The following is a 22,074-nucleotide window of genomic DNA, read 5'->3' as shown; positions in this document are numbered from 1 at the left end:
CCTGAGGCCGGATTCGAACCCAGGTCCCTGGCGCTGTGAGGCAACAGTGCTAACCACTATGCCACCGTGCTGCTTAAGGCTAAAGGGATCAAGGGATATGGGGAGAAGGCAGGGACAGGGTACTGAATTTGGATGATCAGCCATGATCTCATTGAATGGCGGAGCAGGCTCGAGGGGCCAAATGGCCTACTCCTGCTCCTATCTTCTATGTTTCTATGTTTTTTGGAGGGGCAGCCAAGAAGTCTGTTTCCAGATTTCTGGCACAGTCCATTTTGTATTTTTAGAAGACTCACAATATCAACGCCAAGCTCACCTGACTTCAACCACTCCTGCAGGAGGAAACCACAGCCTCTGCCGAGTGAAGCATGGGAGAATGAAGGGATATAAACATAGAATTTCACAGCTCAGATAGAGGCATAGAATACAAAGGCCAGGAAGTTATACTAAACCTATATAAAACACTGGTTCGGCCCCAGCTGGTGTATTGTGTCCAATTCTAGGCACAACACTTTAGGAGGACATGAAGGCTTTGGAGAGGGTACAGAAGAGATTTACAAGAATGGTTTCAGGGATGACTGATACGTGGATAGACTAGAGAAGCTGAGGTTGTGCTCCTGGGAGCAAAGAAGGCCAAGAGGAGATTTGATCGGGGTGTTTAAAATCATCAAAGGTTTAGATAGAGTAAATAAAGAGAAACTGTTTCCAATGGCTGAAGGGTCGATGACCAGAGGGCACAGATTTATGGTGATTGGCAAAAGAGCCAAAGGCGGCACGAGGAAAAACTTTACCAAATGAGTAGTTAGAATTTGGAATGCACTCTGATAGGGCGGTGGATACAGATTCAATAGTAGCCTTCAAATGGGAATTGGATAAATACTTGAAGGAAAAAAAATTGCAGGGCTTTGGGGAAAGAGGGGGGGAGTGGGACTAACTGGATTGCTCTTCGAAAGAGCCAGTACAGACTCAATGGGCCGAATGGCCTCCTTCCGTGCTGCACTGTTCTAAGGAGGAAGCTATTTGTCCAACATCACCTCTACCAACTCGCTAAAAGAGCTAACCATTTAGTTTCATTCCCTTGCCCTTTCTCAATAACTGTTTAAATTTGTCTTCAAATATTTATCCAATTTCCTTTTAAAAGCTATTTTGAATTCTGCTCCCACAACTGTTTCTGGTAGGGCATTCCACGCCCCGACTACCATCTAAAAAATTCTAACTTCTTTCCTTCTTTTGCTGATCTTAATTCCACTTCTTATGTTAAATTGCTCTGAAACTAACAGGTCTGAATAACCTTCACTTTCACCCTAGCACATTTGCTCAGTCTCAGAATGCTCCTTCTCACTTGGACAGACTGAGATGATGCTGACTGTCTACTATGTGAAGGACAGTAGCAGGGAGAGGTCATATGTACATTAAGCCAGCTGTAGTGTGTTAAAAGGGCTGATGTAACTTGCAGACGTGGAGCCAGGCAGCTCTGCATAGTCAGAGCTGCCACAAGCAGTAATGTCACTTCAGACTTGACATGTAGAGTTAGTTTGCAGCACGGAGGCACTTGAAGTGAATGAAAATAATTTAAAAATAAAATGCTTGGGGACACAGAGCTAGTGGAGGTTGACAAGGATGGAATAGATGGGCAAGCAGGACTTTGTTGGGGATACAGGAAACTGAAGCCTTTCTGACCCACTCTTAGATTTGTTTCTCCCCCACTAACTGGATGTAGATGTTGGGGTAAGGCGGAGTTAAATTAATCTAGATCACAAAAAACCTCAGACTCCAATCAATAGGAAAAAAACATGCACGAGTTGTCTGTCCTTTCTGACTTGGCACCAGTAATCTTTTAAAAAGGAAACACCCTTGCATTTTACTTTTTGGAGATTTGTTCCTCAACAGATCAATAAATTTTGAGCAACTGTAATAGGTGAGCATGTATTTTATTGCTCTTTTGCTTTCTGGGTTCAGTCCCTATAAATAGCCACCTCAAATACTCATGTGGTATTGCCTGCATCAAGATCATGTAATTACTCGGTCCTCCATGCTTGACTGAAGAAAGCAATTGCTCCAGATGACAGACTAGGTTTGAGTGAAATTCCTTTTAATCACGTGGGTCTCAAGACTAGACCTCGTAGGGAGTGACTTAACTGACGTAATTCGTGGGACTCAAATGATGGGACTCACAAATGAATAGCTCCATCAGAAGCAAGATCAGAATTACTTCTGATAACTTATCAACCTGGCTCAGTTGGCAAATGCATTGCCTGATGTGGTACTGAACGTTACAGACTAGGAAGGTCTGATATTAAATTGATATGTTCAGTTAAGCAGCCTCAAATGGAGCAGTGATAGGATAATTTGATTGTTTTTAATGCGCTGTTCAGGCACACACAAAGGATACCTACGGAGATCAGGTATTGAGAGGGCAGCCAGTACCTATGGAACAGTCACCAATATGAATCAACACCTTAAATGTATTTGAAGAATTTCCTCATATCAGTTGTAAATTTGTCTTTCACCACTATCTTGCCCCGAAGTCTATTCTATACATTCATCATTGCTTGAAGAACTTCCTAACATCAGCTGTAAATTTCCCTTTCATCAGTCTGAACATTTCAAGGGCAGAGAGGAAGGAAGGTGGTGAGGGGAAAAAAGACAGAACCCGTTATGGTCCATGATGCTGAATATATTATCTAGTGGATATGCACTTAACTACACTTGGACAGCACATGGTGATGGTAAGAATCAACATGCTTTTCATTGTACACGGTATCATTTGCATTATTGTTCCATATATCAAGCATTCAAATCCAAAAACTTTAAAAAAACTACCGTGATGAGTTATGGATGACGGAATCATCAAATAACCATTCCTGTATTGGGGGAGGTGTAGCTGTGAACTGACAGTGAAACATGGCATCTTCCTTCTTATTCACAATCTGGTCCCGAGGTCGGATCACAGGCTGTGGAAAACTGGCATCTGTAAAACACAGTGACACATAAAACTCAGATTACACTATGCAGAACAAAATAACGTAGTCATCTGTTACTGTTTCATTTACCTGGACCACAGGGAAGAAGGTACATGACTTCTCCCCTCCTCTGAATCAACATATGGACATATTACCTTGCATAAAAATGTACCTGGCTGCAAGAATTACAAGTGGGAACACAGTCTAAAAGAGGGGGTGTAAATGAACAAAGGAGGTGTAAATGAACAAAGGGATTCAAGGCATTAAAACCTTGCACACAGTTGCAACCCAAAAAACTAATCAGACGCAGAACTTAATCACGAGAGGTGCAGAATTCGAGCACTATTGCAGTTATACACATCACTGGTCAGACCTCATTTGGAATAATGTGTTCAGCTTTAGGCACCACAACTTAAGAAATACTAGCTTTGAATGGAGCCCAGTGATGATTCACCAGAATTATACCTGGGATGAAGTGACTGAAAAATGAGGAAAAAATGGATAAAATAGGGTTGTTTGAGATAGATCAAGTGCTGCTCTGATACAGGCATGGAACATAATGAACGGTAATGGACAGGTAGATAGGGAGAGAGTTTTCCCTCCAGTAAGTAAATCAGAACAGAACAAAGTTAGCCCGTTAAAAGCAATTCTAAATTAAAGTTCACACACACAGAAAGTAGAATACAGTGCCCTGTGCCACCACAGACACAGAATCAATTGGATGTTTAAAAGGGGGTGAAGTATGGGTATGGAAGGTGATGAAGAGGGCAGGAAATTGGGATTATATATTGAGCTGGAGCTGGCATGGCGAACAAAAAAGCAGAGCAGACTCAATGGGTTAAATGCCTACTTTGGTTTATCAGGGAATGCACACGGGTTTTTCTTCTCCCTGATGACAGACTGCTGTCTGAGGTAGAGGTTTCTTGCTCCTCTCCTTCTGCTAACCTCAATTTTCAAACTTTTTGTTTTCAAGTTCAGGAAATCAATTTTTGAAGATTTAAACAACTTAGTATTTTAAGCATTGCAGTACCATAAGGTCAGCAAAGGCACACAAGCGAGATAGAAGAGGGACTGAAGAGTCTGGTTCTCAGATGGAACTGGGATGAGACTTCACGTATATATGTTGACCTAGAACAGACCCTAATCGAGGGTTTGGACAACAGTAAGCCAGCAGGGTTTTAGAACTAATCCTTTTGATACTGTAAACAAGGCTTAAGTGCAGCCCATTTGTCAAAACCACTGCCAGAATGTAATCCATGCTCCAAGCATGTCTTTCAAATCTCAGTGAGGATAAGAGGAGCTGTAACAGCTAACGACCTTGAAAAATGCATTGAAGGAGGAAAGACCCTGAAAGCAGGTAAGTCTAAGTTTCACCCTTGGTGCTCCCAGCATTACGCCCAGAAGGCATGACCATTTTCTTTTCCAAGCACTACATCCCATCTAATCATGTATAATTGCATTCAGTCCCAGGATTCCAATATAGTATTGGACAGGAAACAGAGAGTAGTGGTGAACGGTTGTTTTTCGGACTGGAGGAAGGTATAGAGTGGTGTTCCCCAGGGATCGGTTCTAGGCCACTGCTTTTCTAGATATATATTAATGACTTGGATGTGGGTGTACAGGGCACAATTTCAAAATTTGCAGATGATACAAAACATCCAAGTATAGTGAACAGTGAGGAGGAGAGTGATAGACTTCAAGAAGACATTGACAGGATGGTGAAATGGGCAGACACGTGGCAGATGAAATTTAATGCTGAAAAGTGTGAAGTGATACATTTTGATAGAAAGAATGAGGAGAGGACATATAAACTAAATGGTACAATCCTAAAGCGGGTGCACGAACAGAGAGACCTAGGGGTATATGTGCGTAAATCGTTGAAGGTGGCAGGGCAGGTTGAGAAAGCAGCTAAGAGATCCTGGGCTTCATAAATAGAGGTATAGAGTACAAAAGTGTGGAAATTATGATGAACCTGTAAAAAACACTGGTGCGGCCCCAACTGGAGTATTGTCCAATTCTGGGCACCACACTTTAGAAAGGATGTGAAGGCCTTAGAGAGGGTGTAGAAAATATTTACAAGAATGGTTCCAGAAATGAGGGACTTCAGTTATGTGGATAGACAAGAGAAGCTGGGGTTGCTCTCCTTGGAGCAGAGAAAATTGAGAGGAGATTTGATAGAGGTATTCAAAATCATGAGGGGTCTGGACAGAAGAGAGAGAGAGAGAGAAACTATTCCCACTGGCAGAAGGGCCAAGAACCAGAGCACACTGATTTAAGGTGATTGGCAACGTAAGAAAAAACGTTTTTACGCAGCGAGTGGTTAAGATCTGGAATGCACTGCCTGAAAGGGTGGTGGTGGCAGACTCAATCTTATCTTTCAAAAGGGAGTTGGTTAAGTATCTGAAGGAAAACAATTTGCAGGGCTACAGGGAAAGGGCAAGGGAGTGGGACTAGCTGAGAGTTGGCACGGGCTCGACAGGCCGAATGGCCTTCTTCCGTGCTGTAACCATTCTACAGGAAACTTTGATATCCGGCACTGACGGGACTGAGCTGGTGCCGTAACATCAAAAGTGCCGGACATACCAGAGTTAATGTTTAAACATACAGAACTGAGAAGCTCCGTGTGAATCAACAAACCCTGTTGCTTAGCAACAGCTTCAAAACAATCGGCTGCAGCTGCAAGCGTCTGTAGCTGAAGCTGTTGCTATAGCTACAGACCTTGCAGTGCTTGACTGGGGAAAAAAAAGCAACGAGAACTAAAAAAACGGCTCCTGATTTTTGCCGTTAGATCGAGTATTCCGGACATATAACCTCCGGATAAACCAATGTTTCCTGTAGTACTTTCATCCTTTATCCTGGTCAGATTATGTGACTGTGAATTCATCTGCATCAGGGGGGCCAATGAAGTAATATCCATTTTATGCAGTAACTGGATACTGAGGGTATAATAGAATTTATTCCAGTTTACTTTAACAGAAATTCTTACTCTTGCCATGCTGGGCTTCAATTTATACAGCAATACAAAAGCAAAATACTGCAGATGCTGGAAATCTGAAAAAACAGAAAATGCTGGCAATACTCAGGTCAGCTCATTTACCTGAAACGTTAACTATTTCTCTCTCCACGGATGTTGAGTGACCTGCTGAGTATTGCCAGCATTTTCTTCTTTTATTTCAATTTATACAGTATCGCCAAATCAGATATAGTTTTTAATCTGAATGTCTTGTACATATTGCCATGTTTATTTTTTCCAATTGCGTAGAGTACAACTACCTAAGGAAATATATTGCGTGCAAGGACACAATATCCATAAGAGTTCAGCTTTAATTGCCTGCTTCAACCATAAGCTTGGCTAATTAATCACAGGGGGGGGGGGGGGCTATTACAACTTTGCCAAAGTGATCAAATCAACCAGCAACAAACTTCAGCAGAAAAAAAGGCATGCTCATCATTCAGAGAGGCCAAATTATAACCCTTGAACAAATAATTGCCAATAACTACTGCAGAACACAATGAGCAAAATAAATCCCACTCTCTTTGCCCAATCATTCTCAACTAAACGTAAATTCAACACATCAACTCTACTGGTAATCTGTGTAAATTGGAGAGATATTCAAAAGGATGCAATTTTAAAAGTCTGTGGTTACCTTTACTTCGCCTTAACTGGGATTCTAGAACAGCCAGTTCCCAATGCTTGCGTTCTATGTAGCTGGCTGCAATCACCGAGTAAATGAGCCAGATATGTTGAGGTTTGGTTCTTACCCAATCTTCCTAATGTCTGACCATAGTAAGTCAGGCCATGTGCACTCTAGGGTTGCACTTGGGCCTGCTCATTTGGAACTGGCAACTTTAGCAATCAACTAGACAATATAAAGCAGCTTGTACGAATATGCAGTTGGGGGTCATTGTAAAAATAAACTTTCCAATTTAAATCACTAAAATCGCAATGTTATATCTGTACCAGGTCTGAATTCGGTTTAGAGTTAAACACACATTTAAACTTTAGGTTTCAAAGACTTAAAACACAGGAATAAATCAGAACAGCACAGCACAGAAGGGTGAGCCCCATCTCTTCTCTGAAAGCAGTACTGTGAGCTCTGTCTGGCGCTTGCAGTCAGAACGAATGGATCAAATTACACATTGCAAAGTACTTGATTACTCAGGCAGGCAGGATCTAAGAGTGACAGTCATGACTTCTGGATTTTGTCCAGTCCAATGATGTCACTTGCTGCACATGCGCCGGGTTTCCCCGAGAAATCAACCAGGTCCAGGGGGAGCAGAGAGAGAACGTGGTGCGAGTGTGTAAAGGGGGTGTAATGGGGGTGGGGGGAGAATGTGATCCACGTCCAACATTTGGGGGGGGGGGGGGGTGGAGTGGAAGAGCTTGATCCACATCTAAACGTCTAACCGGGGGGGGGGGGGGGGGGTGGAAGAGTGTGATCCACTCTCCTTCTCTCTTCTTCCCCCGCCCCCCCCGATCTACGCTCCTCCCCCCCCCCCCAGCTCCACTCTCCTCTCCCGCGCCCCCCGCTCCACCCCCACTCTCCTCTCCCGCCCCCATCCGCTCCACTCTCCTCCCCATCCGCTCCACTCTCCTCCCCCCCCCATGATCCACTCTCCTCCCCCCCCCCCATGATCCACTCTCCTCCTCCCCCTGATCCACTCTCCTCCTCCCTCCCGATCCACTCTCCTCCCCCCCCGATCCACTCTCCCTCCCCCCCCATCCACTCTCCTCCCCCCCCGGATCCACTCTCCTCCCCCCCCAATCCACTCTCCTCCCCCCCCCCGATCCACTCTCCTCCCCCCCCCCCGATCCACTCTCCTCCCCCCCCCCGATCCACTCTCCTCCCCCCCCCCGATCCACTCTCCTCCCCCCCCGATCCACTCTCCTCCCCCCCCCGATCCACTCTCCTCCCCCCCCCGATCCACTCTCCTCCCCCCCCCCGATCCACTCTCCTCCCCCCCCGATCCACTCTCCTCCCCCCCCCGATCCACTCTCCTCCCCCCCCCGATCCACTCTCCTCCCCCCCCGATCCACTCTCCTCCCCCCCCCACCGATCCACTCTCCTCCCCCCCCCACCGATCCACTCTCCTCCCCCCCCCACCGATCCACTCTCCTCCCCCCCCACCGATCCACTCTCCTCCCCACCGATCCACTCTCCTCCCTCCCACCAATCCACTCTCCTCCCTCCTCCCTCCCACCGATCCACTCTCCTCCCCCCCCACCGATCCACTCTCCCCCCCCCCCCCGCCACCGATCCACTCTCCTCCCCCCCCCCACCAATCCACTCCTCACCCACCTTCTCCCCACCCCTCTCGATCCACTCTCCTCTCCCCCTCCACCTCGTTCCACTCTCCTCTTGCCTCCCCTCCACAACCTCGAGCCACTCTGCGACCATAAGAACATAAGAAAAAGAAGATTAGACCATTTAAAAAAAAGTCATTTATGGGATGTGGGCAGTTGTGGCAAGGCCAGCATTTATTGCCCATCCCTAATTGCCCTTAAGATGATAGAACCGCCTTCTTGAACAGCTGCACTCCGTGTGGTGAAGGTGCTCCGACTGTGCTGTTTGGTACGGAGTTGCAGGATTTTGACCCAGCCACGATAAAGGATCGGCAATATACCTACTGGGCTGGGTGTGCCATTGCTGTGCCCATAGCCAGTACAGAGGGTGATGCCGGGTGGTCTGTCCAGTTTCATTCTTATTGTGTTTTGTAGCGGTTTGTTACAACTGAGTGGCTTGCTAGGCCATTTCAGAGAGCAGTTGAGAGTCAACCACATTGTTGTAGATTTAAAGTCACATCGGCCAGAGCAGGTAAGGACGGCAGATTTCCTTCCCTAAAGGACATTAGTGAACCAGATGGGTTTTTACGACACTCCGATAGTTTCATGGTCACCATTATTATCTGAACGGCAATAGATTGGGAGAAGGGGAAGTGCAACGAGACCTGGGTGTCCTTGTGCACCAGTCGCTGAAGGTAAGCATGCAGGTGCAGCAGGCAGTTAAGAAGGCAAATGGTATGTTGGCCTTCATAGTGAGAGGATTTGAGTACAAGAGCAAGGATGTCTTGCTGCAGTTGTACAGGGCCTTGGTGAAACCACACCTTCAGTATTGTGTGCAGATTTGGTCAACTTATCTGAGGAAGGATGTTCTTGCCATGGAGGGAGTGCAGCGAAGATTCACCAGACTGATACCTGGGATGGCAGGAATGACCTATGAGTAAAGATTGGGTCGATTGGGCTTGTACTCGCTGGAGTTTAGAAGAATGAGAGGGGATCTCATAGAAACTTATAAAATTCTAACAGGACTAGACAGACTAGATGCAGGAAGGATGTTCCCGATGGCGGGAGAGTCCAGAACCAAGGGTCACAGTCTAAGGATAAGGGGTAAGCCATTTAGGACAGAGAGGAGATGGGGAATTTCTTCACCCAGAGAGTGGTGAACCTGTGGAATTCTCTACCACAGAAGGCAGTTGAGGCCAATTCATTAAATATATTCAAGAAGGAATTAGATATATTTCTTAAGGCTAAGGGGATCAAGGGATATGGGGAGAAGGCAGGGACAGGGTACTGAATTTGGATTATCAGCCATGATCTCATTGAATGGCGGAGCAGGCTCGAGGGGCCGAATGGCCTACTCCTATCTTCTATGTTTCCATTACTGATACAAGCTTTTTATTCCAGATTTATTTAATTAACTGAATTTAAATTCCCCAGCTGCCGTGGTGGGATTTGTACTCTCGTTTCTGGATCATTAGTCTAGGCCTCTGGATTACTAGCCCAGTGACATTAGAGTCAGAGTCATAACAGCACAGAAGGACACAGGGGAGAACTCACCTCCTGCTCTTGAATGGTGCCATGGGATCTTTTATATCGTCATAACGGCACAGAAGGAGGCCATTTGGCCCATGCCGGCTCTCTGTAGAGCAATCCAGTCAGTCCCATTCCCCCGCTCTATCCCCGTAGCCCTGCAAGTTTATTTCCCTCAAGTGCCTATCCAGTCTCCCCTTGAAAACATTGAGCGTCTCCGCTTCCACCACTTCCGTCGGCAGCGAATTCCAGGTCATTACCACTCGCTGCGCACACATCCGTCCTGTATGTCTTGCTCAAAACCTTAAATCTGTGTCCCCTAGTCCTTGTACCATCAACTAGTGGGAACAGCTTTTCCCCGTCTAGCCTATCCAAACGAGTTACAATCTTGTACACCTCTATCAAATCACCCCTCAACCGCCTTTGCTCTAATGAAAGCAAATCCAGCTTCTCCAACCTGTCCTTGTAGCTAAGATCACCCATCCCTGGAACCATTCTGGTAAATCTCCTCTGCACCCTCTCAAGTGCTTTCACATCCTTCCTAAAGTGTGGTGACCAGAACTGGACACAATACTCCAGTTATGGCCTAACCAGCACTTTATAAAGGTTCAACATAACTTCTCTACTTTTGTACTCAATACCTCTATTTATGAAGCCCAAGATCCCATATGCTTTGCTAACCACTCTCTCAATATATCCTGCCACCTTCAGGGACCTATGCACATTAACTCCCAGGTCCCTCTGTCCCTGCACACTCTTTAAAACTGAGCCATTAAGTGTATATTGCCTCTCCCTGTTCCTTCTGCCAAAATGCATCACCTCACACTTCTCTGTATTAAATTCCATCTGCCACTTGTCTGCCCATTCTGCTGGCCTTTCTATGTCCTGTTGCAGTCGATTGGTATCATCCTCACTGTTTGCCACACCAAGTTTGGTGACATTGGCAAATTTAGAAATTCTACTCTGTATTCCAATGTCCAAGGTCATTTATATATATCAATCAAAAAAAGCAGTGGCCCCAGCACTGAACCTTGGGGAACACCACTGTCTACCATCCTCCAGTCTGAAAAACAGCCATTTACCAGAACTCGCTGTTGTCTATCCTTAAGCCAATTCCTTATCCAAGCTGCCACTAACCCACCTATTCCATGAGCCTCAATTTTGTTAACCAGTCTTCTATGTGGTATTTTGTCAAACACCTTCCGAAAATCCACGTAGACAACGTCCATTGCATTCCCTTCATCAATCCTCCCTGTTACTTCATCAAAAAATTCAATTAGATTAGTCAAACACAATCTGCCTTTTACAAATTCATCTTGGCTCACCTTCATTAGCTTAAACCTCTCCAAGTGCCCATTAATTTTTTCCTTGATTATTGTTTCTAAAAGTTTACCCACCACTGATGTTAAACTGACCGGCCTGTAGTTACTAAGATTGTCCTTACACCCTTTCTTGAACAATGGTGTCACATTTGCCACTTTCCAATCCTCAGGCACCTCCCTCGCATCTAGGGAAGATTGGAAAATTATGGCAAGCCCTTCCGCTATCTCCTCCCCCAATTCCCTTAGAAACCTGGGATGCAAGCCAGACTTAACTTTCTGTGGCAAGTTTAATGGGAAATTAATTTGCAAATCCAGCAAGTTCATAAACAGAAAGGGGAGACTAAGGGCAAGATGTCATTTGTGCGAAGCAAACAGTGGAGCGGCATAAATCAACGAGCAAGTTCTGGAAATTCACAACTCACGGCTGAACTTGCTGGCCAATTTGCACATTAATAACAAGCTGATACTTTTCCAGCAAGATCAGGCCTATTATCTCGACAACTCAATCCCCCTTCTCAGCAGATACTAAATTAACTCTCTTTTAAAGCGGTCAATCAAGTGCCTTTTTTGGGACTCTTTCACATGTCCACTAGCCTACGGTAAGCTTTGTCCCCTTAATTTCCAACATTGCTCAAAGCTAATGAATTTTATAGGTTTACTTATACATGTTAACTGAGTGTACTGTATCTTAAATGAGTTCTTATACTCTCTGATGCAGTTATCTAGGCTAGCAAATTCAATGCTCATTACTTACCAATGATCATCAGAGTGAAGTTATCATTGCTGCAAACGTTTCCCGCAGCGTTCTTCGCACAGCAGGAATAAACACCGTTATCATCAGGACTAGCACTTTTCAGGGTCAAACTGCGCTCTTTGTTGTTAAACGTGTAATGGCTTGTATCTGTTAACGGGATGCCATCTCTGAACCATTGCCAGTTGGGACTAAAGTTTGAGGAAATAAAAACAAATATCATGAGGCAAAGTTCAAAGGCAAGGATAAAAATATATGGAAGACAGGATTTGGATCAAAGTGATGGAAGAACAATGTTGAATTACAACGTGGTTGTGAACTATTTTGTTTGGTTGAGAAGGCAATAAACTCAAGGCCAAAAGCTGGAAAAATAAGCACAAGACTCAAAACCATTTACCCACAATTCTTGCAGAAACAGCACAAATAAAATGTATTGAAGGAAAACAGCAAGGAGATTTACATTGAAGCCAGAAAGTAACAGTGTGTGAAGATGCAAGTGGCTTGGAGCTCCCCAAGAAAGGCGGATACTCTGCCTTTGTTTTTTCTACCAAAGCGGATAACTTCACATTTATCCACATTATATTCCATCTGCCATGTTCTCGCCCACTCACTGAGCCTGTCGAGATCCCCTTGAAGCCTCTTCACATCCTCCTTGCAATTGACACTGCCACCTAGTTTTGTATCAGCAGCAAATTTGGAAATGTTACATTTAGTCCCCTCATCCAAATCATTGATATAGATTGTGAATAGCTGGGGCCCAAGCACCGATCCTTGCGGTACCCCACTAATCATAGCCTGTCATCCTGAAAAAGACCCATTTATCCCTACTCTTTGTTTTCTGTCTGTTAACCAATTCATGCTAGTATATTACCCCCCAATTCCATGTGCCCTAATTTTGTTCACCAACCTCGTGTGGGACCTTATCGAAAGACTTCTGAAAATCCAAATACATCACATCTACTGGTTCCCCTTTGTCTGCTGCACTAGTTACATCCGCAAAGAACTCCAATAGGTTTGTCAAACAGGATTTCCCTTTCATAAATCCATGTTGACTCTGCCCAATCTTACTATTAGTTTCTAAGTGCCCAGTTATTGCATCCTTTAAAATAGATTCCAGCATTTTCCCAACTACTGATGAGGCTAACAGGTCTGTAGTTCCCCGTTTACTCTCTCCCTCCTTTCTTAAATAGCGGGGTTACATTTGCTATCCTCCAATCTGCAGGAACCGTTCTAGAATCTGTAAAATGTTGGCATACTGTAGTTCTGGTGATTCTTTAAGCAACTTTCCCCATTTGGTACAGGGAATATTTCTTCTCTCTGTACCAACAGGCAGAACTGAGAACAGAGCGGTAGTCACCTGCGCCAGGTACAGAAAAGCAATGCGAAGACCATGGGGCCGAAGATGCGATTCAACTCCTTTTAGTATTAAGCTTTGTGAAAACAGTTGTAAGAATTACATTTGAATCATACAAATTCAGAAATAGATAAAATTGAAAATCAGGAGGCATACTCAAGTATCAGCCAAGGGTTTGGAGTGGAGTCACTTCAAAAATTAGAACATTTTCAAAAAAGGTGGCATTTGGCATGAATTCATGAGAACAATCTGTAACTGTTTAGGAAGACAGGTGGTGGAAGGAGGAACGCGATACTGCAAGTAAGATAAACTGATAAGATGATTTGGATGACAGTTTTGAAGAATTGCAGAAAAAGAAAAATCTTGAGCTGATAAATGATGAGCAAATCTTTTAAAGCCAATATATCTCGGGACCGAACAGAGACATTACATCAACCATTATTCAGAGTTTTAATGCTAGCTGGACATATAGGTCATTCCATTTGTTAGATGTTTGAACATTGCTGCGAAAATAAATCCCTGCGCAAGTTCACTTAATTACCAATTTACATTTTTTTTTACTTGCCAGGATAACAATTTATAGTTTCCACAAGCAGTGACTTACACCACCATAATGGACTTCCACTTTACAATGCTTTACTGAATACAATTTTAATCACAAAAAATATGCTGTCTGTACCACCTAACCACTGGAACTGTTCAATATAGGAAGGGCTCTCTTACCGGGGGTGTCCATCAATGTGACAGCGCAGAGTGATTGGAGCTGATGTTTGTATTTCAGACACGCTGGGTGGATCTTTCAAAATCACTCCTCCAGTTTCTATCCCTGAAATAATTAAGATAAAATTTGATGAACAAGAAAAACAGGCGCACTGCTCAGAAACAGACTTCCTCCAGATCTCTCATACTGCTTATTGAGCACTGGGTCCTGCTGTATCTTGTATTGCATTCTGACAATTCACTTTCAGTCTTAGTGTGTCCTTAGTCAACACAAGTCCTGCTCCGCCTACACCCACCCCTTGCACCATGCGCACTTGATGGCACTAGCCTACACAAGATCAGTTATTGATTTAGATAAAGTAACTTATAATTCCTGATCATAAAACAAGTCATGGGCCAAACTCCAATTCATGTAACTGCACATCTGCTATTGCATCAGAGAACAACTGCCATGGTAGAGTTCAGGCAAGGTCAATCTAATTTCCTGCCGGATAGGAATCTACAGTGCCTTCAAGTCATGCACTAGTTCTCCAAAACCATTAACTGGCAACAAGGACAGATCATGAAAAGGAAGAAATGTCTAATGTAATGAGATGAGACTGTTTGAAGTTATGTTTGAAGTGCATTTCAGGGTAGGGTTAGCTTTTCATTGCTTCTATCCCATCTGTCTGAGGGAAGAGTTTTTTGAACTAGTAGTTTCTTAGTGAAACAGCTTCCATTTCAAAAAGTTTTGCACAAAGAATGCCCATGCAGAGACTGGCCACAAGCATGCAATTACCACCAATGCCACAAATTCAGAACATCAGTTCAGCTCTGATCCTGCACAACATCGGTCACAAAACACAGTTGAGGATTGGGATGGTTATGGAGCCTTCTGATGCAACACTGATGAACATTTTTACCATACAAGTTTCAGATCTTCACCTGCCACAACTACACTGATTTCCTCAGTTGTTTTGGGACTCTATTAAAGTGCAGCTCCTTGGTATTCCATGAGGACTTAGCACTGTAAAAGACTACATTGGTTTAATCTTTAGAAAAAGAAAGCAGTGTGGCACTGTACATTTCAAGAATGTGTACAACCGTGGAGTGAGGTCACAGGTCTGATCAGTCACCGTTTCAGTTACTGACCTGAGGTGTACCAAGCTAGGAGGCCGAGGCACCTCCCTGCAAGGGGAAGGAAAATCGGACGCTACCATTTGTCAGGTCACTCTTCACATCACAGTGGCCAAGAATAAGGACAAGTCCCAGAACAAGGAAAAACTACCCTTTTTGGAGGGACACAGCCTGAACAAAAATGTTTGTTCCAGTTACAGAATACCAAAAGCACTGATTGAAATCCTCAATAGCTTTGTTGGTGCCAGTTTCTGCTGCATTAGCTATCTCCATCAGGGTGGTAATCGGAATGCTACAAGTGGGAATCCTGGATTATTCTATCGGCCACCAACTAGTGGGAAATTTGCAGAGAAATTACAGAGGTGCAAGAACTATAGAGTAGTGATAATGGGGGACTTCAACTACCCTAATATAGACTGGGATAGTAATGGTGTAAAGGGCAGAGAGTGGGAAGAATTTCTGAAGTGTGTTCAGGAGAACTTTCTTGATCAGTATGTTTCCAGCTCAACGAGGAAGGAGGCATTGCTGGATCTGGTTCTGGGGAATGAGGTGGCTCAAGTGGAGCAAGTGTCAGTAGGTGAACATTTAGGGAGGCAGACTCAATCACGGCTTTCAAAAGGGAGTTAGATAAGTACCTGAAGGAAAAAAATGTGCAGGGCTATAGGGAAAGGGCGGGGGAGTGGGACTAGCTAAAGTGCTCTTGCAGAGAGCCGCATGGGCTCAACGGGCCGAATGGCCTTCTTCCGTCCTGTAAGTACTCTCTGATTCTATGGAGGGAAAAAATCAAATCAGCCAAACTCCAGATCACTGCCCAAAGGCCCCTGTAGATAATGGGTGAGGATATGATTGGCCTTGACTGTGATACTCCTTCCAGTGTCAAATCCCCTGGTTTAAATATAAATAACTTGAGATATGAAAAAGCCATGGCAGTATATCCCAGTTGGAAGTAATGGGAAGGGGAAGAAAATGGACAAAAAGGTGACCAAACACTAAGCAACATCCAGAGCAACCAAATTTGAGACAACAAAAGGCTGCCAGAACACTCAAGTGTCGTTTTTCCCCAGTAAATTCAGCCACTCAATTAGTGCCTGGGGCTTTTGCAATTTATTTCAGACTTGACAGTGGTTGGGAGGGGGGGGGGGGGGTTGGACAGTATAGTAGTCCAAGCTGAGAGATGGGAAAGACCAAGTTATGAGAAAGTAAATGTAAATAAAATGTTCTGCTCAATTTCATAACATAATTTCATTATACTGAATATTTAACGAAGCATTCAGACTCATTAGAGTGAATGCATTCAGAAAAGAACTGAGATGGGATGCTTTAATCGTTAATTACTGCTGATTTGTTAGTTTGCGTTTTAAATAAGTAATTGCAGTTTATTCATTAATTCAAGTCATTTTATTCAAATTACTGGATAATGTGCAAAAAAATTGATAGCGCACAAAACAATTTGGAGTCATCAGGAGTAGGCTGTAACAAAGGCTGGGGGCAACGCCTGCTGTTCTGTGCCAGCTAATTAAGCCTTGATTGAATAATGTGTGAGCCCTCCTGAAGGCTCCGTTTGTAAGTGCATTACCTCACAATAAGCCACAAGACTTGGGAGGTCCCAAATTCAATCCCTGGTCTGCACTGGGTCAACTAATCTCAGCCAAGGCAATGGCAAAGGAACAACTGGCTTCAATATCCCTGGTCTGGTGGTTGGAAGGAGGAAGGGAGAAAAATACATCAGCCACTGTTATCGCCTTGATCGTTATCCAGGAGCTCCAATCGTAAGGCGCGTGAGGATTTCAGGCAAGGACAGAATTGCATTCTGCTGTGAGGTGGGCCGTGGTCAAAGAGCATGCTGAAACTCAGTTTCGTACACATGAAGAATGTCACTTGGACATGGTAATAGAATTCTACAAAAGCACAAGTCAGCACCTCTGGAAAGGAAGAACCAAAAAAGAAAGTCTGAATTTTGAAGTTAGTCTGCAAGTAACAGCCTCTCAATAGATATATTTCAGAGAAACTGCAAATGTAGCAGTTCTGACAGCTGCTCTTCGGATGGACTCCCCATTAAACTGGGAGATTGAAGTTCTCATCAAAGCAACATTCCAGTCGACTCCCAGAGCAGCAACCTTATGAATATAACTTTCCCACTGGAATATCAAATTGACAGTCCAATGGACAGCTGTAACTCCGATAGTCATCTCTGCAAGCAGGGAACTTTGTATCACAATTTGCAAAACACGAACCGCTAGAAGCAGTGACACTCTTCTGCTTCTTCACTATCTGTAAAGAACCTACATCTGATTAAGTGGAAATTTAAAAAATCATTCTTCCGTAGAACTGAACAATTGTTTCAAGTCAGCACCGACAGCAGTTATCACTCTCCATTAACAGAACAAACAGATTGCGGTTGCACCAGAACAGCAATTACTCCATTGTACCGAGGCTGGTTGTAATTTAAGCTAATTGGAAATGTCTGTATTTGAATAATTATGTACATTTCATTCAAAAAGTGTCAGCAAATATAACCAGAAGTGAGGTGGTTAATTTTGTTAATCTTTAATGGCCCATAATTTTGCACAAAATGCTTCAGAGATTTTAGTTAAAAGGCACATTGGAATAACAATTTCACTGAAGGCCAGGGTGACCAGAAATGGCACGGTCAGAATTTTTTTTTTCCCCCAGATTTATGATCTGGGATCAGTAAGCACAGAAAATTGCTAGTCCCAAGTGCAAAGTCATTGCTCCTGATACTGAACTAAAGAGGGACAGACTTGTCTTCTGCCTGTCTCAATTATAGTTGGCAGCACCCAATAAAATGAAATCCAATGCCCATTAGCAATCTGTGCAACTAAGGACTGCAGCAGCTCACGGAGTAGGTCCACCACCACAATAAATGTGGCTTTGCCAGTGTTGCCCATATTCTCCATTTCCCCATGTTCATTAACACTTCCCTATTCTAGTCTTTTCATTGTTCCTAGTATGCATTTTCCACTATCCAATTTCTTTCAGAAGTTTCTTTACATCAACAATTGATAACTCTTCCTACAGGTGATTTATTAGTGTCAGGCTTCTGAAAATGTTTTTCTGGTCCTCAACATCAATCCATGTGAACTTAGAGCTTTTTAATGGTAATTTGGGACTTGCACTACCCAGAAAGCACTGGTACTCACATTTGATATTGAAGGATACCATTGCTGTTTGAGCTTCCTCTCCGGTGACTGTATTCCGTGCTATACACTGAAAGTCTCCACTGTCCTCTCGCCGATCCACTGCTGTGAACTGCAGATTGCTGCCTTCAATGAAGCGCCTCTCAGAGGTCTTAACAGGCTTCCCATTTAGGAGCCACTCAAACACAACATTTGTTGGAATCTCAACCTCACAGCGGAGAATTGCACTGCGCCCATGCAAAGCATCCTGGGAATAGGGCTCCTCGGTGAAGCGAATTATTGCCTGCACACAGCATACTGAAAAAAACCACAATGAGAGTAATTATTACACATTCATCCATCCCAGGGGTTGATGCAAAAAAGCAAGAGGGGAGGAGGCCTGAATGCTGGAGACTGGTGCACACTGTTCTTTCACCTCTGGGACTTGCTTCTGAATGTTAGAACAAAAGTCACTCTGCTAACTATGGTGTCCCAATAAAGCAAGTTACTGTGTTACATCTAAATCAATGATACACCTGAACTGTGACTGCTTAGTGGTACAGTATTCAAGGAGCTTTACTCAGCACTGAACCTTCCTGTGTTTAACTTGAGTATTTGATCCAAACACTCGATATCCAGGATTGAAGTGTGCTCCATTTCCCTCGCCTTGGTGATCACACAATCGCCTCCCAAATTATAAGAGGGAAAGGAAAAATAAATGCTAGACATCACTAGGTTAATCTAATGCCGCTCAGTGAAAGTGCAATAACTTGCATTTATACAGTGCATTTAAAGTAGTAAAACGCCTCCAGGCACTTCACAGGAGTGCTGTCAAACAAAATTTGATACCGAGCCACAGAGACATTTGGACAGGTCGCCAAAAGCTGAAATATCACCAAAAGATCATTCGATGATTCGATTCTATTTCCACTACACTTTGTGTGAAGTGCTTTCTGACAGCACCCCTGAATGGCCTAGCTCGAATTTTAACGTTATGCCCTCTTGTTCTCAATTCTCCCACAAGTGGAAACAGTTTCTCTCTAAATACCCTATCAAATCCTTTAATCATCTTAAATACCTCAATTAGAACAGCTTTAATTTCTATACTCAAGGGAATACAAGCCAAGTCTGTGCACCCTGTCCTCGTAATTTAACCCTCGACAGTTGCCAGGGAGAGGGGATGGAGTTGGTGACGAGGGAATGGAGATTGTGGCGGGGACCGAAGACAATGGCTTCGGTCTTCCCAATATTTTGTTGGAGGAAATTTCTGTCCATCCAATACTGGATGTTGGACAAACAGCATGACAAATCAGAGGCAGTGGAGGGGTCAAAGAGGTTGTGGTGAGGTAGAGCTGGGGGTCATTAGCGCACAATTGGAACCTGATATCGTGTTTTCGGATGATGTCACCGAGGGGCAGCATGTAGATGAGAAATAGGAGGGGGGAGCCAAGGATAGATCGTTGGGGACTCCAGAGATAATGGTGCAGGAAGAGAAGCCATTGCAGGTGATTCTCTCGTTACGACTTGATAGCTACGACGCACAAATGGCTATTAAAATGATGTGTGCACCTAAAAAGTGAATGCCACTGTGGGAATTCAGTCAAATATAATCCTGTTCTTGCCCAAGAGCTTCACACTCTCACTTCCAGCACGAGCACTGGACAGTGATCAGGATTGGGAACCTAGGTTGATTCACCCCCAACCCAGCAAAGCAGAGGCCAGCTGTAGAGCCAGTAACTAGGCTAATAGGATCAAATCTGGAATGTTCTGGATCTGCCTTACTCAAGTGCTCCCTGGATACATTTGCAGAGCGAAGATAGCCAAGTGAAGAGTCAAGTACGGTTCTACTTGTGTCAGCAGTGGCTCAGTTGGTAGCACTCTTGCGTCTGAGTCAGAAGGTTGTGGGTTCAAGGCCCCACTCCAGAGACTTAAGCACAAAAATCTAGGCTGACACTCCAGCACAGTACTGCGCTGTCAGAGGTGCCGTCTGTTGGATGAAACATTAAACCGAGGTCCCATCTGCACTCTCGGGTGGACACAAAAGATCCCATGGCATTATTTTCTCCCCCGCGTCCTGGCCATGTACAGGAAACTCTTTTATCCGGCACCGACGGGACCTGTGTGGTGCCGGTTTATCAAAAAGTCCGGATTACAGAGGTATAGTAAAAGGTACGAGAGCCCTGTACACGGCCACAGATCCAGGCGTCCCTGTTGCATAGCAACAGGTGCAGGAAACCCTGGATCCCTGGATCTGTGGAACAGGTGCAGGAACCCCGTTACACAGCCACAGATCCAGGAACGGCCACTAATATGAAGTAAAACTTACCTGAACCTACTCCTGAATTTTGCCGGTTAACAGAGATTTCCGGTTATTTAGGTGCCGGTAAATCGAGAGTTTCTTGTATCCCTCAATCAACATCACAAACAGATTATTTGGTCATTATCAGGTTTGTGGGAGCTTGCTGTGTGCAAATTGGCTGCTGAGTTTCCTACATTACACCAGTGACTACTTCATTGGCTGTAAAACACTTTGGGCCGCCCTAGGGTCGTTAACTAACTAGTAAAAGAAAAGACTTAAGAGTTTCAGCTCTCGGCCACGCTCCCCTCCCAATAGGGCTTGGCGTATTCATGCAACATACTGCTTACATAAGTGCAAGCTGTAGCTCTTCACTTACAAATGGCAAAGGGTTTGAGCTGCAATATCACGAAATTGTACAAGCCATACACTCCCAAACACATCTAGCAACAAGTTAATAGTTGGTTGGCTACAATTTTTGGTGATGGCATATCAACTCTTCCAGTGGTCATGCAATACAGTACTCTGTATTACTCCTCCCTTTTCCAATTACAATTCAACTTATCCTCAACAATCGGTTTCCAGGCAGATTCCAAATGTACCATTTTTGTGAGGGAGTTTTTGACGGAGTGCAGCTTGGAACAGTGTGTTAAGCTGAGAGTTTGGTGAGTGAGGGAGTTCGGGGAGGGAGGTGTTCCTTTCTTTTTCTATGTCAGCTTCCAGGAGAGCAGGAGCTAAAAAACTGCACAAGAGGGGACAGAGAACCAGCGGGAGTTCGGCTCTGTGACACCCCACAACCACATCTGGAGAAAAATAAAAGGTGACATCACAGGGAAAAGGGTAAGTGATTGGTTGGTGAGTATTTTGCTCACTTCCCTTATCTTTTAAAGCCCAAGAAATTTATTAGTAATTGTAAGGTTTCATTAGTACTAGTTTACTAGCAGTAATAAATCTTATTGGTGTAGTAGGGTTTGTTAATTGTTAATTATTAAAAATAAATTAATTAAGACTCAATAAAGCTGCAGGGCAGGTGATGTGTTGTGACTGCAGTATGTGGGAGCTCCTGGATGCCAGTGTGATCCAGGACGAACACGTCTGCGGTAAGTGTCTGCGGCTTGAGGAGCTTCGGCTCAGAGTTGATGAACTTGAGGCTGAGCTGCGGACTCTGCGATGCATCGGGAGGGGGAAAGTTACCTGGACACTTTATTCCAGGAGGCCGTCACACCCCTTAGGATAGGGTCTTCTGATTTGGTCAGTGGTCAGGGACAGGAGGATGCGACTGCAAGTGAGACAGGTATGGGGACCCAGGAGGTAGAGGAGCCTCAGCCTTTGCAATTGTCCAACAGGTTTGAGGTTCTTGCGGCCTGTATGGATGAAAGCAGTGGTTGCAGGGTGGATGAGCAAACTGACCATGGCACCAAGGTACAGGAAGCCATTCAAGCGGGGGGAGTTAATAGGAATGTAGTGGTAATAGGAGACAGCAGAGTCAGGGAGACAGATATAGTTCTCTGTGGCCAAGAGTGAGAGTCCAGACGGCTGTGTTGCCTGCCCGGTGCCAGGGTTCGGGTCATCTGCTCTGGGCTGGAGAGGAACTTGCAGTGGGAGGG

At 44.4% G+C, this 22,074-nt stretch overlaps 1 protein-coding gene across 2 annotated transcripts in view; it reads right to left on the bottom strand.

The window, feature by feature from the left end:
* ptk7b (protein tyrosine kinase 7b) overlaps positions 1 to 22,074 on the bottom strand; it is a 359,270-nt gene that overhangs the window by 116,342 nt on the left and 220,854 nt on the right. For both annotated transcript variants that reach the window (XM_085998043.1, XM_085998042.1), the window contains exons 2-5: positions 18,196 to 18,489; positions 13,922 to 14,024; positions 11,848 to 12,035; positions 2,821 to 2,968 (exon numbers count right to left, since the gene is read on the bottom strand). In XM_085998043.1, coding sequence (XP_085854169.1) covers positions 2,821 to 2,968; positions 11,848 to 12,035; positions 13,922 to 14,024; positions 18,196 to 18,489 — 733 coding nt within the window. The remainder of the gene's footprint in view (positions 1 to 2,820; positions 2,969 to 11,847; positions 12,036 to 13,921; positions 14,025 to 18,195; positions 18,490 to 22,074) is intronic.

Source organism: Somniosus microcephalus, chromosome 9 (assembly GCF_052327205.1).
Source record: "Somniosus microcephalus isolate GS21.2 chromosome 9, FLI_Smic_1.0, whole genome shotgun sequence".
NCBI classification, from domain to species: domain Eukaryota; kingdom Metazoa; phylum Chordata; class Chondrichthyes; order Squaliformes; family Somniosidae; genus Somniosus; species Somniosus microcephalus.
Note: the sequence above shows the minus strand (reverse complement) of the source record. Positions and strands in the feature narration are given on the sequence as shown.